This window comes from Haliotis rufescens, unplaced genomic scaffold (genome assembly GCF_023055435.1).
Source record: "Haliotis rufescens isolate VD_foot unplaced genomic scaffold, xgHalRufe1.0.p SCAF_14, whole genome shotgun sequence".
NCBI lineage: Eukaryota > Metazoa > Mollusca > Gastropoda > Lepetellida > Haliotidae > Haliotis > Haliotis rufescens.
In genome coordinates this window covers 3277096-3293165 of record NW_025963824.1, presented here as the reverse complement: position 1 = coordinate 3293165, position 16070 = coordinate 3277096, and the positions used below count along the sequence as shown (strand labels likewise).

Genomic DNA, 16070 nt, shown 5'->3' with positions numbered 1-16070 from the left:
GGCCCTCCATTTTTAAATACCAAAACTTTACTCGTATTAATGTCTTCTTTTAGTCCCCATTTATAGCAGTATCTTACTAGTTATTTTGTTTTGCAGATATAATCAGCAAATATTAACACATCACAAAACTATTTCATCAATATAACAATCAATGAAGACACCACGAGTGTCATCACTCTTAATATCATTTACTAGTTCATCTTTGTACATAAAAAACAGTAGCAGTGAAAGCATTCACCCTTGTCTAAAACCGCATCAGGTGTGAAATAAAACGGTAAAATGCGAAGAGGTGAGGTGAAGTTTAACGTCGCGTCCAAGATTATTGCACTTATATAGCGACGTGCTTGCACGTGTATGTGTGTGTGTGGCTGCTTGTACTAGTCCGGACTGATGCCAATTTATAGTGCTAGCACTGCAGCAGTTTAACATGAATACCCCGTCTTTTGGTATGACGAGGCTGGGGATCGAACCCCGGACCTTCCGCTCTACAGGCGGACGCTCTACCTTTAGACCACGGAGGCGGTCGTAAAATGCGAAGAACTATGTATACATTTCAGTACATTAAATAAGTTTCCATGGATGCATTGTGTCAAGCCTAAATACACTAATTTTGTCATATCAGATTCTGAGATTCTGACGCCGTTTACATAGAGCATAGCAATCCATCATTGTTAGATCTGTGAATAAGTGGAAGTTCAAGTTCAGTTGAAATATTTTGCGATATGGTGCTTAACATATTGTGTACAGAAGTAAGAAAAAGCATTGAAATTATGTATTCTGAATATTGTAAATATACTTTGAAAATAGGATACACATCTTCAAATGCTTCTGTATTAGGTGAACTTGGAAGAACGAGAATGTATGAACATGGTGTTGTGAGAATAATGAAGTATTGGATTAAGCTATTAAGAATGCCTCTGGGTAAATATCCAAAGCATTGCTATTTCATGATATGTAAATATGATCAATTAGGTTACAAAAATTGGGTTTCATTAGTAAGATATACATTGTTTCGTCATGGCTTTGGTAATGTATGGTTGATATAAGATGTCGGAGACTGTGATGTTTTTATTTATATATTTAAGGAAAGAACAAGTGGTTAGTTGATGCAAGAAGGGTCAGATTGTGTATCTTATTCACCAAGGCTAGATTTACATTGCACCTACAAATCCTTACTAAAACCAGCAAAATATCTATCATCATTTAAGACTGTAAACATGAGAAGATCTTCAACAAAATTTAAATGTTGTTCAAATGATTTTCAAACACATAAATATAGAATGTCTAGTGACCATGTCTTTGCTGACAATTTCTCTAAAGAAGACTTAGCTGAAGAATACCGTGCACTATGCATGTTCTCTATCAGCATGTCTTAATATCTTGTTAGTGCTTTGTACATGTTATAGACGTATCATTTACATTTGACATCAATAGAATTCTACACAATACATCATAAATCACGCATATATGCAAAACACAACACAATAGTCAGCCTTCTCCCAAAAAAATTCACCCATGTGAAATAGATAATAATTTTGGTTGAGATCAAATATGAAGCAGTAAAAGGAATTTACATAAAACCAGGAATTTTTATGTTTATATTTTATGTTATATTTATACAATAAATAAACCCATGTGCCAAGCCAATGATAATCATTTGAAAACATGTATATAAGGTTGTAACATGTTGTTGACCACATGTGCGTACAATCAGTTTCAAGGCATCCATCCAATGCAAGCGTACGTATATCTACATGCAATTCGGTTGTCTACTGATTAAATATTTGCTAAATATATTCAACAGATATAAATCTTGATTATTGATATAGTCCAAATACAGATAAAACATACCTTCTGAATATCACAGTGTCCTTATAATAGAGTTTATGGGTTTGCGTGAGTGAGTAAGGATTTTCGCAGATTTTAGCAATATTCCAGCACTATCAAAAGTAATGTGCTTCACACACTGTAACCATGTCGGGAATCGAACCCGTATACCGGGTCTTCGGCGTAACAAGCGAACGCTTTAACCACTAGACTACCCGATCGCCTCGTTTGAGTTTGATGTTATTTTTAATGATGATGATCTACATTGTATTTCCATACATATATTTTTCTACTGGAAAACAAAAATATTTGCCAAATAATAAGACGGAAAGGACCGATGTTTGGTGCTCAAAGAAAATAAGTATTTTAGTTAAATGAATTCTTGCTAATATAAGACAGTTTCTTTCTAATATTTCAATTGGAAATGTAACCGCTTGTTATTTGTCCTTCCAGTTAGTCCCTAGATATCGTTCTATGGCCTCCATAAGCGCCTGCACTTTATGATTAAATTGTCTAAGTATATCTCGCGAAATATTTGGCTGATTTTGCAGGTTAGTTCTATCTGAGTTCTACATGTTATCACGTTTAAGAATGGAGCATTTAAGCACATTTGGTAATGAGTGTTTGATATGTTCTTAACATAGTCATACTCAATTGACAAATTTGTTAATAGAAAATTTGTCATTTATTGGACCAGGGGAGGCAGTAGAGAAGGCGAGAAGGATGAATTTTGAAGTAGCTGATGGGTTTGGGGTTGATTTAGAACAGTTATTTAATTTGTTTAGTCTTCATCAATTTGCTAATTGGATTTTTTAGATTGGTTGAGGTAAATGGTATTTGATGTGTAGTTTGGATAATTATAATGGCTTCTGTGGGTTGGATATTTTGTGTTGTTCCATTGTTTGGTAGTGAGGTAGTGAGGGGGTAGTGATATTACTGAGGGGTGGCCATGGGGGTGGGGGAGATTTAGCTTAGACCGAAATTGATTAGGATTAATTTGGTGTGTTTGGAAAATCATACTTGCTGGCTATTGGTGGTTAGTGGGGTGTGATGAGGAAGCCATGATTAATAATGATGAAAAAGAACTATAATGAACTTAGCGAATGGAGAGGTGTAGCAAAGGCCAAGTTGACGGTGGGCGGGGCTTCGGTTGTAGAGCAATGACTGCTGTAGTGGTGATGGTGGAGAAGGGATCGTTGACCTGCAGCTGGGCTTGGCCGGCCTGCCGATGAGTGGCGGTGGGGCTGGCTGATGACGGAGAGCTGTTGTGGAGACTTGAGTGATGTTGTGAGGTTTAGGACCTGAAGAGTTGAATCAGGCCTGAGTTGGAGTTGTATCGGCCTGAGGGTGATGTTGACGGGAGAACCACGAATGAAATGATGATACATGATACATGATGGAAAGATTTCTGTACAAGCTTATATAGTAGATCCACTTATGCACAATGACACATAAGGATCATTGCAGCTGCCTCATCATTCTGAAGTTCTTGAATAGTGAACAGTTTCTCTTGTAGAAAGAAGAAGGTTTACGGAAACACTTTTTATCACAATGTCAAGACTTTCAAAATAATTGGTGTTTCCTGAAGATTGTTCCAAATCTAAAAATCTTGTTCACTTGCTTTTGTCTAATGATGGCTTCTTTGCAAAATTTGTTTCGAAAACGCCTTCATATCTTCAAATGTCTATACACGAAACTCCATGTTAAAGTTGATGAAGGGAGGACCGCTAAAAAAGTAGTCTCCTACTTCACCAAGCTCTGGAATTTGACCTGTGTCACTGTAGGTGTTCATGGTAAAGATGGCGTACAACTTTTGTACATTTTCAGAATGACGCTTTTTCAGATTAGATTTTAGTTCATGCAAAAGCCTTTGAAGGAGTGTTGCATCCTTTGGTAATTCAACCGTCTTGAATACGTCATGAAATATAAAACACATGTCTTTCCCTTGATTTACATAATGCTGCAGGTTAAATTTCAAAATATCATTAACACTAACAACCTCATAGCCTTCATCTCGATACTCTGTTCCTAACGTTAAGGCAATAGTTGTGTTTCCTTTCCCTGGTGAACCACTCATCGTCACACGACCGTGAGTCTCTAAGGTATTCTTCACTTTCCTGTAATTGTTGCTTATCTTCCTCAACACTTCCTCCACACCTGTTTATAAAGATAAAGGGATAGTTATATTGTGTCTTGATTTCATATTTTTAGTATATGCACAACACTGACATTTGGCAAACATATTCCATATAAAACTCAGTTAAATGCGAGATACTAACCCATCACATTGCCTTTTGCGTTTTGTATTTGAACCTATGAAGTTAGCACGTGTTTAAATTGTTACTCAATTTTCAAGTTCAGAATTATCATATTACGAACTCTAAATTCAAGTGAGAGGATTTTTGTTCACATGGTTTAGTTTTAATGCAGGAAGTAACATTTTACTATTAACACCATTAAAAGTCCATAAGATACATTTCAAGAATTCATCAATACTCCGGCCGTTGGTGTGGTTACATTTCACAACTTGTTTCTCCAAGGAGCGTGGTACAACTTGTCTGATCAAGGTTTTAACACCCAAGGACTTAGTAAAGCTTTCAAAGCGTTTTATGGTACACATGTGGAGGACATAACCATATTTGTCCGATGCGATTCCCTATTTTGAATTGTACCATATGTCCCCGTATTGTTTTCATGTGAACAATTAACTTGCCTTTGCATGTGTTTGTGATTGGTACCACTAGTGGGGCAGAATACGCTTACCGTTTCACGGACATCTGGTATCATCACTATTTGATAGTGATTCATAAACACATGCTCAAGGTGTAGTTGGAATTGTACAATCGACTCTCGGCAGATATATCTATTAAATAAGTAAATACGTTTTGTTGACTTATTTAAACTTATTTGTAAATTACAGTAAAACTATTAATTCCTGATCAATTTATTGTTTCGGGGTTTCTTCAATGAGTGAGTGAGTGGATTTGGATTTACGCCGATTTTAGCAATATACCAGCAATAACACCACGGGAGACACCAGAAATGGGTTTCACACGTTGTACCCATGTTAGGAATCGAAACCGGGTCTTCTGCATGACCAGCGAACGCTTTAACCATCAGGCTACCCGACCGCCCCTTCTTCAATGAAGCTGCATAAACTATACAATGTTTTGTGTCTACCTTCAATGAGGTCTCCACTGTACATCGGAGGCTCTTTCTTGTGTAAATCTGGATGAAAGAACAAAGGGTTGATCAATACATCTTTTGGCTGTTACATAAGGTTTATTGTCATGATTTCATGTTTTAAATATTCCCTTACTGAACATTCCACCACTTCCATGTCAGTTCAAACTTCTGTGAAACACAGTAATTCTTCAGAAACAAAAGAGTCATCAGAACATAATTATTATGTTGCAGATTGCAACATCCCCTAACGGCCCAATTCCAATATTATTGGTACATATATATATATTTAGATTAACTAGTTAACACATAACAATGGAAGCAATATAGACAAAATTCTACTGCTTTGCTTCAGGTTTCCCTTTTTATTTCAACAGTGTAGGTCCCGCCCTAAAACCCTGATGATTATATGCTATGCTTAACTTACCGTCTGTAAAGGACTCCACTTCAGATGATTCAGCCTCTGGTTAAAGAAACAAATGCTTGATGAGATTTCTTATGTAACAAATGTTGTATTTGGGATAACGCTTTCTTTGTAAAGTACAGATTCTCGTACTTTTTTTGGTTGCATCCCGTCCGGGATTCGAACCCACACTGCCAGAGTGAGGCACCTAATCATTGTGTGTTCAGAGATTTCTTATGATTGTGAAAATAACGTTGTTGCTTTTATTTAGGACTAACCATAGTTTGTATTGCTGTAATAAGACATAATGCATATACATTTTTTATTTTTCTACATATATAGGTACGTTGGATATCGATGACTCTTTCGTCTTCTTTTTCCAATATTTGGACCGATGGCTGTACGATTTCAATGGAAAATTATCAGAATGATCATATGTGCGAAATCTCAAATAAAGCAAATATTTCAAGTGCCGATTAGAACTTTCTGCAAATCAGATGAAGCAATTACTTCGCTTAAAGCTGCTCTAGAACCATGATACATTCTGGGAAGAAACCGAATGTGAAGTAATCCAACCGGAGCAACTAATAACTGTGCTGCAACTAAGCTAGATTGGTTCAGTGAATAAGACTGAACCATTAGACTTAATGGAATGACATTTGTATCGGAATTATAGCCGCCGTGGTATATGTGATTTTTTTACAGAAGTCTCAGAGGATGTCAGACAATGCCCAGTCATATGCTGAAATGAATCGAAAGTTCATGTGAGCTTCAAACTGAAGTAGCTGACTCATATGCTTCAAACGCGTCAATCAATCTCACAACAATGTAACAGCTCACACAGACCTCGGAGCATAATTTCCACATCAAATGAACCTGTGAAAAGAGCCACATCGGTTGTAAACCATGCGGAATCACATTGCTGCCAACATTCAACTATTGGTACTTTCGATTCTGGTATCTGTTTAGAGGGTATTCAGGACGCAGCAGTGCTGCACGCGGGATGCAAACAAAATATGTTTGGTGTGCAGATTCACTATTTAAAAAACATAAAAGGTATACATAAACATTTCCTTTATATATTATAACTTCAATATTTTCTCAGTAAAGTAACTTCGAAACACAGTCTATTATGACAAATAAACGTCTTCTATAAGTGTTAGTCTATGAATAAGATTGTGCTTTTTAGGCGAATTCTGGCATGTGCTCCTATATTTGTGTTACTTGGTATTCAGGATTCAGTGATGAGCAAACGAGAAATAAAAACGGCATTGGAGTGTGTGTGTGTGTGTGTGTGTGTGTGTGTGTGTGTGTGTGTGTGTGTGTGTGTGTGTGTGTGTGTGTGTGTGTGTGTGTGTGTGTGTTGGGGGGAGGGGGGGTGGGGAGGGTCAATCTCAGTTGTCATATAGTTGTATGCGTGTAGCGTATCGCTAAAGTTCAAACAATTCATTTAGCAACGTCTTTCATAGGTGTTTATCTATGATTGACATAGTGCCTTTTAGGCGTATTCTGGCATGTGCGTGTAGATTTGTGTTACTTGGTATTCGGGATTCAGTTATTAGCAAACGAGAAAAAATGATGGCATTGAAGGGGGAGGAGGGTCCCATCAGTTGTGTCATATAGTTGTAGCATATCGCTTAAGGTCAAACAATTCATTTAGCAACATGCTGTAACATGAAATTTGTTTTTTCTGACATAATTGGTTCTTTGAACGCAGACCACCTCGGATCATGAAGATTTTTTTCTGCAGCAGTGTAGACATCGGCATCCTAAAATATAATCGTGCCTTGTTGCTGTTGGGTGATGTATGTGCTATCATCCACTGCTTTGCGTGGCGAAAACTCAATTATTAACAGGATGCTGTGAAAGCTGAATTATGTTTGACTCTGGCATTCTTATATGATCAAACTGTTCAGGGAGTAAAGGCATCTCGAAGTCTTAGTTGCATTTAGAAAGAAGTGGACTTAGAAAATATAAGCCATATCGCACACATTAGAGTAATACACATCTTAAAGATATGTTATTATTATGACATTAATTGCCACACGGTAAGATTAAAACGTTTGTGATATTTCCATGGATAAAAGTATACTTTCGTCGTTCTGGTACCATATGTTTTTTTTAAATGGTCATGCCAGTTTAACTTGGGATGAGTGATGATTGTGCCTTCTTTGGTGGGAGGAGCTTAATGTGATGTGGTTATTAGCTGTAATCATTCAGGGATACACCACATGTCGTGCTTGCAGTATCAGGCTCAGTCATTGCAATCTCAAACCATTCAGTTGTAAACATTGTTATTTCTTTGTAGTCCTAATTATACAAGGGGCCCTGTTTTTCTTTTGTTGTTAAGTTTTCTCTAAAAGAGTTGCAATATGTTACTTACCCAGACTTCGGGAACTAAAACAAAAAAGAAGGGACATATCAGTGAATGCCATTCCCTGCTAATTGCAAACAAGTGCGCTTTTTACAACTGATTTCCTATAGTCTTGTACATTTACAAAACGAAATGTTATTAGATAACATGATATATGTCGTTCATGTCAAACAATGTTGTGAAGACATTAGTGCAGATGACAAATTTATTGATCGTTGTATTTACCTTTTCCTCTGTCTCCGCTTTCTGCAAATAGAAGACATGTCAGTGCACAAGTGTTTTTTTAACATTTTCGTCTTCGGGGTCAACCATTTGATATTATCGGACCAGTTCACGAGGATAATTTGAAAACAATAGAAAACATTTCCTGAAAAAGCGAAAAGAGGGTCATTAGTCATCAGATTTTATAATAATGAAATTATTGTTCATTGAACTTCGCGACCCTTCTCCACATTTTACTTATATATTTTGTGTTTTTCGAAAATACGAATCGCAGGCCGCCAATTGATAATAAATTGCAGGTCACTTGCCATAACATTATTTACACAGACAGAAGATCATAAAATCAGACACATCAGACTTTTGGCACATTTTTGCATCACAAATTTGAAAATTAAATTTCCCAAATTTCAAAAATGGTCCCTCATTGTGCCTCGTCCTTCAGGTAAACTGAATCTATATAGGCCGAAGGTCCATGAAATTAGTCTATGGTTGGAATATCCTATGTAGACTGTACACCAAACTCTAAAATTGAATTATGGATATAGAATGTTGTTTTACCTGTTCTTTCCTCTCAACCACCTGCAATGTACAATAACACAAGTACTTATTGAATTGGTCATTGTAATTTGAACATACCATTAGTATATGCCGAATTATATGACGTGGTTGTTCCAGACAAAGGTCTGTTAGATGGTGTTGTCACGTGAGCACAAGGCTGGGGACACAATCAAACATCTAACCCCATTAGAAGTGATCCGCAGTGTCAGCAGAATGCAGTAACTAGTTTTGAGCATGGAAATGGATTAACCTATTCATCACTATTTGAAAGACACATCCTATTCATCACTATTTGAAAGACACATCCTTAGGATAGTAATCGTACTATTGACTCTTGGATTTTTTTTTTTGACAAGGGTTTTGTCATCACATTTACATATTATTGTGAAAAGTGATGTTTCAGTTTCTGAAAGCAAACGTGCAACAACAAATAATTTTCAATCGATTGCTTTGCGTTTATGTTTAAACTGACAAATATTTCGACCACGCACAATAACGGACAAAAGGTTCCTGATTGCCTGATAATAGAATATGCAAAGTTTGTGTAACATTATTTTGATGAACTATATCACTACATTTCCCATTGTTCTTATTTCCTATAGAAAAGACAATTTTAGTGCACATCCATTGTGTATTCGTTTCTTTTCTGTTCTCAGGGATTTCAACAACAGATCTAATTTATTCAAAACATTTCAACTAGAAATATTAGATAACATCATGCCCCATGACGGGACAACAAATCAGAAGCTATCACAGCAAAAGTGCTAATTATTCAGAATGGCTCTGTGCAACATATTTTTCAGTTCCGAATTTTCTGTTTTCTGTTTTCTCACTTATTTGTTCGGTGGGGGTTGAGAAATGTGTTATGCTTGCAGAATCAAGGTTAAAATTCATAACAAGGCAGCACATAGTACAACATATTATACATATTTCATATCGAATCTACATAAGACCTCAGATTTCAAGACGCAGTAGGTGTAAATGTAATGACAAAACCATCACTACCCATTATGTACCTGTCTGTTTCAAAATGTATTTCTATTTTGCACACATATTGTTAGATGCGGGGCGTAACATACATTTCTGTTGTACTATGTATTGCCTTGTTATGACTTGTAACCTTGATTCTGCAAGCATAACACATTCCCCAACATTACTGAACTTAACCTACGTCGCATTTACTCGTCACTAAGACATTGAATGAAGAGAGAGGACAGCGCCAATCTAGGTTGCTGTTACACATGTCGGTTGACGGTAAGGAACCTGCTAGTTGTATGGTTGTTTTAGCTGAAGACATGTCGACATTTGTGACACGAGGGATTATTTATTTTTGAGACCTTTCAGCTTCATAATTTCACGGCATTCACGTGAAAGAAGAATGACTGTTGTGGCCCAACACAGTGGTTCGTGTATGACATGTGTGCGTATTGGGAAACATATTTGTCCATGTTTTATCAGATTTTGTTGCCAAGTGCGTTGGGAGATTTATGTGCAAGTGTTGTGAAGCACTAGAACAGGAACGAGTAGAGGTAGCATATAACCATAGTTTCGGCTTGGTCGAATTCTGCACTAGTGGATCCATTGCCAGCAGCCAACGTCTAAGAATATCCCAAACAGGTCCTAATGGTTTCACATCACGATGCGTTGCCGGCCAAGGCAGAGTGCTCTCATCAAGGCATGTGGTGGTTACAGTTACTACTGAGTTTAAGGGTTTGGAATGTCTTTCTGAGATAACAATAAACTCTACAGGTCCACAGTTATTGTAATTCCCACTTTGATTTAATTACAGTACTGCCAAAACTGAGTTATTTATGGAATAATAAGATTGAATATTGTCATGATAATCTGCATGTACGTTAGTATGCGTATTTGAATATAATAGGAAATACAAACATAAATTCACAGTTAAACACAAAACTGAATTCAACTACAAATAATTACCTTATGAACACAATGACTGTGAGTGTGACTGCGACTGCGACTGCGACTGTGACTGTGGCTGCGACTGCTACATTCAGTGTGAAAAGTTCCAGTATGGCATCCAGGCTGTTTGCGTCTTCCTTGTTGTTCGCCACTAGTGGAATAAAAGAAGGGTATACATACAAGTACTCATACAAACATCTAATAAATAGAGAACATTTCACTAGTGCGAGAACGAGCGTAGTATTTTATTTATTACGAACACGTCAATGAAGAAAATATCGTTTTTGTTACTGTTCAGAACTCTCAAATTTCTCCAAAATATTATGTCACATTGAGGTTTTCTCCACGTGATTTGAAATTATCGATTGTTTAGACAATCACACTGATACACATTGTAACCTGGTATATCATAAAAAAACAGGGGCCATTCAGTTTGGATATTGTAGGCACTGAATGTTCAAAGTGGCTGGACAATAAAGAGAACTCGTCCATAAATTTTGACACAATCGTTAACACAAATTTCTGGTGCCACCATTTGATTCCCACCCATATATAAGTGATAATGTTAGTTTTGTCCATCATATTCATTACCAAATGAAAGACATTTGAACTTGACCATACAAACGAAAATTGTTTATCAAGGAAAAACAACAGTTCAGGTGTTACGATGGTCACAGTTGTCCAATCAAAGGGGATAAAACAATGTCAACCCTCTAGACACGCCAGTGTACGGATTTAATATCTAATCACCTGTGTCTTGACCACGTGCATAATAATTAATATTGTTTATGCCCAAAGATCCATTATATTTTAGGATCTTATATTATGTGGCAGTATATTGTGTAACTATGTTTCAATAATTGTAAGTGACAGTAAATTGATCAAGGCGCTCGTAAAATAACGCCTTTTGCTGGTGACACTGACAGCTAGTAATTCGGAGTTACCTCCCTTTAGTGGCATTGTTTTTGTCCCAACATGGTCCCAACATATGAGACAAGTTGTATTGCATGTTAAGCATGTGTATTTTCGTACCTTTCGTAGTGTTGCAAAACTCCCCTGTGTAAGTCCCACTGCAGCCGAGTATACAGGCTCCAGTTGTGTGGTTGCATCTTTCCTCCAGACAGTTGATGCTGCAGGGGTGTTGACACTGATCGCCATACCAGCCACGACCACACTCTGGACAAACAAAGTATCAGATATATGATGAAGTAACTTCTTTTTCGCACTTTATTATAATAATTGCTGTGAGCAAATTATTAATGTGAGGAATTGTTCATGTCAGCATGAATAAAACCCCTAATTACGTTATCCTGATACAATGGTGTGTATTTCACTGTGAAAAGAGTAGGACACAATAAACATTATTGATGACACAATACAGTCATTGAATCGTTTTCTTCGTACACAAGTATTTAATCCTGAATTAAGTTTATGGCATACAATTGATGCTAGTGCACGTAAGCAGATGATGAAAGTTTTCTTTGACGCTTGAAACATGTCTAAACAGGCGAAAAGAGAAGTGATATACATGTTTTTAACTTTTTAGTTGAGATTACAGATCGTCACAGCAAACGTATTTATTTCACAATGTAACATTATTTGGTATATGTTGAGTTAGCAGTGGAACTCAACAAATATGTTCCACTTGGTTGAGAGGTGTTCTTAATTTGACCCTTCCACTTTGATAATGATCTTTTCCATGTGTGTTTCTTCTTTTGATGACATCCAACTGTGTGCAAATCTAGAGAGTTTAGTGTTAGTTTTAAGTTCTGAGTTTTATTATCACATGATATATTTCACAGAGAATTGGCCACCATGGCGTACTTCTTTTATATATGGTATTTGACAAGGAGCTGTGATTATGAAAAAGAAAGTTGGAGGGGTCAATCTACTTTTGCGCTCATCAGTTCATAACTCTCCACAGAACACATAGCATTCTTTTAAATGAGGTAAGAGCTGTATCCCTTCAGCTGGAACAACATTTATACCATTCTTTTTTCATTAAAGTCATTTTCTCCCGAGCCTTTGACAATGGCAAATTGTGACTACACCAAATGGTTCGTTTAAGACCATGTGAGGCAACAATAGAGTTAACATAATGGATGGTTTTGACATTTTAGTGGATCTTTTCACAAACCCATTTGTCAAACTTAAATTGAGCCATATCAATACAAGTATCAATGATTTATCCTTCACGTGGTCGAAAATGAAATTGTGGAAAATTTAGCAGATCAAAGTTCATGTTAATGTCTTTTTTTATCACAGCAAGTCAGGTGAAACATTTAGATTTCCAAGGGCAAATGTAGTAACAATTTCTCATGCGTTTTTCCATGCATCACGATTAATAGTTAGACAAAAAACAGTTTCCCAGAACTTCCCACAATATTCCGAATTTCAGAAACCACTTCCTTTTCCTGGACGAAAACACTCTCATCCAGGCTGTTTAAAAAGAACAGACCTGTGAATATACGTGGAAGAATAGGTCTTCAGCAACAGGTGACCATGCTTGTCATAAGGGGTAACTATGCTTGTCGTATGAGACAACTAACAGGATCAGGTGGTCAGGCTCGCTGACTTGGTTGATGCATGTCATCATGTCCCAATTGCGTGGATTAATGCTCACGATTTCAATCACTGGATTTTTTACAGACTGGAATACTGCTGAGTGCGGCGTTAAACAACAAACAAGCAAGCAATTATAGGAATATGTTGCAGAACGTGGACTTGGCTGTTCATGGTCTAAATGCCACTACTTGTGGCTGCCAGGACTCATCATACTGTGCAGGCCATATGATCACGTGTGACTTCTCTATTGTTGACGATAACAACATTCTTCAGTTATTCAAATATGGACCAAGATCCCATGATCAGAGTCATTCCATTTGGGATCACAACTTCAAAATCATTATGGATGCTGTCAAAGAATATGCCAAAAATGGGCCAAACGAGAAGAGGAAACTGGTGAATGTCTTTAAGAGTGGGTTAAGTCAGTGCGTGATGTTGCCATTGGTAGAATACATCAACTTAAAAAGAGGAAACGGAACCGGAATAAACCCACTCTGTCACAGTCAGCTCCAAAGTCTGGTTGTCCTACATGAAAAGTTTGTAGTTGTCCCCACTTACAAGGCCTCAAATAACATGACCATTATATGTAAACATCACTACATTTATTGTTTGATCAAAGAACTTGGTATCAATGCCATATCAAATAATGCCACATATAAGGCCAGTATGTTAACCGAGGAAGGCATCTGCCCAAACCATAAATCAGTACTGTCAACTTTTGACTTGACTTTAAAACCTGAAGACATGTTCATTCCTCTCTTGTACTGGATTTTAAAGCTCAATAAATTCTATTCAAAGAGAGAAATGTATTGTTGGGTCTAACAAGTGTACCACCGATTCCTGTCTCAAAGACCATAATCCTTAATACAATCAAGGAAGGGCTTTCTTCATATTAACAGAAAGAATTTGAGACAAGTGGAATTAATACCAATTTGATTCTAAGGGTTTGCTTGACCTTGTAATCTCAGAAAAGAATCATTCTGTGATTTTTTTCTACTTTGTACACCACTATCCCACGTGACAAACTTATGGAAAAAGCTTCACTCCTTGATCCATAGGGCTTTTCTTACAAAATTTGGTAACAACAGATACAGTTAGGTTCAGGACAATTTTTGAAAAATGAAAGGACAGGCAATCTGAAATTTACTATTTTATTTTCTCACATTTTAAACTATATCAGTGACTATTTGGAGTTTTTGTTGGATATTATTAGCAAGGTTAGATGACATGACACTATAGTTACAATGTTGAAATTAAAATGGACTGGTATTTAGTTTCCGGTCACAATTCCCATTTACAAATCACCCTTACTGTTCTGATTATCAACATCACAGTTAAAACAAAAAGAGTTAATTTAATTTGTATGTACAATTTCATTAACTAAAGCTAAATTCTTATTATTCTGGAAATGTAGACCTCAGAGCATTGATGCGATTTTAAGCTCCCATTCATTTCAGGATAAATACGGAAAGCTGAATGGTCTAATGATAAACTGTGCCACATCAGCGAAATCTTTTAAATAATCTTACCTCCAGTATCATCACAAAAAAAGCCTGTGTTAGTTCCACTGCAGCCAAGTGTACAGTGCCCAGTTTGATGGTTGCATGTCGTGTTTAGACAGTTCTGGTTGCAGTCTTGATTACACAGATCACCATGCCAACCACACTGGCATCCCTCAGAACACTTCCCCGTGTCAGTGTCACAGTATGGAACATCAAGTGGAGGAAGAAGGGCACAGTTCTGGGGGCATGTTAGGTTGCAGTGCTCGCCATGTAAGCCCCACTTACATGCTGTGTAGCCCTGGACAACCACGACTGAAATAGAGCATAAAATGGTAATCCTAGCATATCATCGTTATGAATATCAACATCTGGATAATCCATTGTTTTGTGAATCGCTTACTGTTCTTATCACTAAAGCTTCTGGCTTTAACATCTAAATTTGCAAACTACGTTTTTTTTCCAATCCACTGACGAAAATTTACTCTTCTTATCATAAAAGCTTCTTAAGCGTCTACATTTTTTTATCTGGAGGTACTGCTTTTAGATCAATCCTTATTCAGTTTGTCCATCAATAGCGTGTGTAGTTTAATTGGTATCATTCGTGTTTACTTCGTGTTATTATTTTACACAAGTTACTCACAGAATGGCAGCAGAAGTTTGGAGAGTCCCAGCATCGTTGAACAAACACCTGAAACAGAAGGAATGACTTTTGTTATACATATTTGAAACCTCAACATACATTTTCAAGATACCAAAATCAACCCTGAATGTTTAGGATTAAACTTAATACTGGACACATATTCTTTCCAACTTTCAGAAGGCGTGATTAACATAGAAACGATAAGAAAAAAAATAGTACATAGGCACCACTCAGATGGGTTTGTTTACCCACCCGGTTTGCTATCAGCGGATATGCAACGAGGTCTCCGACCTCATTTCACTGTGTATGCAGACCCAGGGGATACCAAAATGTCCAATGAGGACAGCCTCGGGACTAACCGATCACTCAATGTTAATAGGTTTCATTTACAAAGTACTCTTTAAACTATCTAATAGTACAGAATGGCCCCTCCCTTGTTATACAGCCATTAGTTACTGGCAATGTCACATTTCAATTGTCGTCGGTGAACTATTTATAGTATGGGGTTTCCCGTTATTGCACCATACCTAGTCCCGCACCGTCGTTCTCTCCTACTGCTGACGAACTATTTTTAGCATGACGTCATCCAGACGCGGCGTTCATGCAGCACGCTCATTTTCCTTTCATCAAATGTTTACAGTTCTGCTAACCCCATAATCTAATATAAAATGTCAATGGCACTGGATGGAAAAGGAACAATAGCAGAAAAAAGGAGGTCCAAACCAGGTCTTTGCGAAAGGGATAAGCATGTTCTTCACCCACTCACACAATATGACTTGACCAGACAGAAAATCCGTGACACAATAGCCGCTGTGTACAGAGCTCATAACAAAAGAAATATGCACCACACGTAGGGTGGGGTTGAGAGGGGGT

The 16070-nt window shown here is 37.1% G+C and overlaps 1 protein-coding gene across 1 annotated transcript; it reads right to left on the bottom strand.

Annotated features, from left to right (window-relative positions):
• Window positions 1-1969: 1969 nt before the first annotated feature.
• Window positions 1970-15268, bottom strand: LOC124122342. Its single transcript, XM_048395563.1, has 10 exons — window positions 15198-15268; window positions 14585-14869; window positions 11523-11666; window positions 10509-10641; window positions 8568-8588; window positions 8013-8033; window positions 7797-7810; window positions 5438-5473; window positions 5008-5055; window positions 1970-3984 (listed from the first exon to the last, which is right to left on the bottom strand). Exons 1-10 carry the CDS (start codon window positions 15229-15231, stop codon window positions 3512-3514), a joined length of 1209 nt encoding a protein of 402 aa, XP_048251520.1. The 5' UTR covers window positions 15232-15268; the 3' UTR covers window positions 1970-3511.
• Between the last annotated feature and the right edge of the window lie 802 nt (window positions 15269-16070).

Coding starts and splice junctions, on each gene's coding strand:
- LOC124122342 (XM_048395563.1), bottom strand. CDS start 15,231: ATGCTGGGACTCTCCAAACTTCTGCTGCCATTCT. Junction 14,870..15,197: donor CAAACTTCTGCTGCCATTCT/GTGAGTAACTTG, acceptor GCTCTATTTCAG/TCGTGGTTGTCCAGGGCTAC. Junction 11,667..14,584: donor TTTTTGTGATGATACTGGAG/GTAAGATTATTT, acceptor TTGTTTGTCCAG/AGTGTGGTCGTGGCTGGTAT.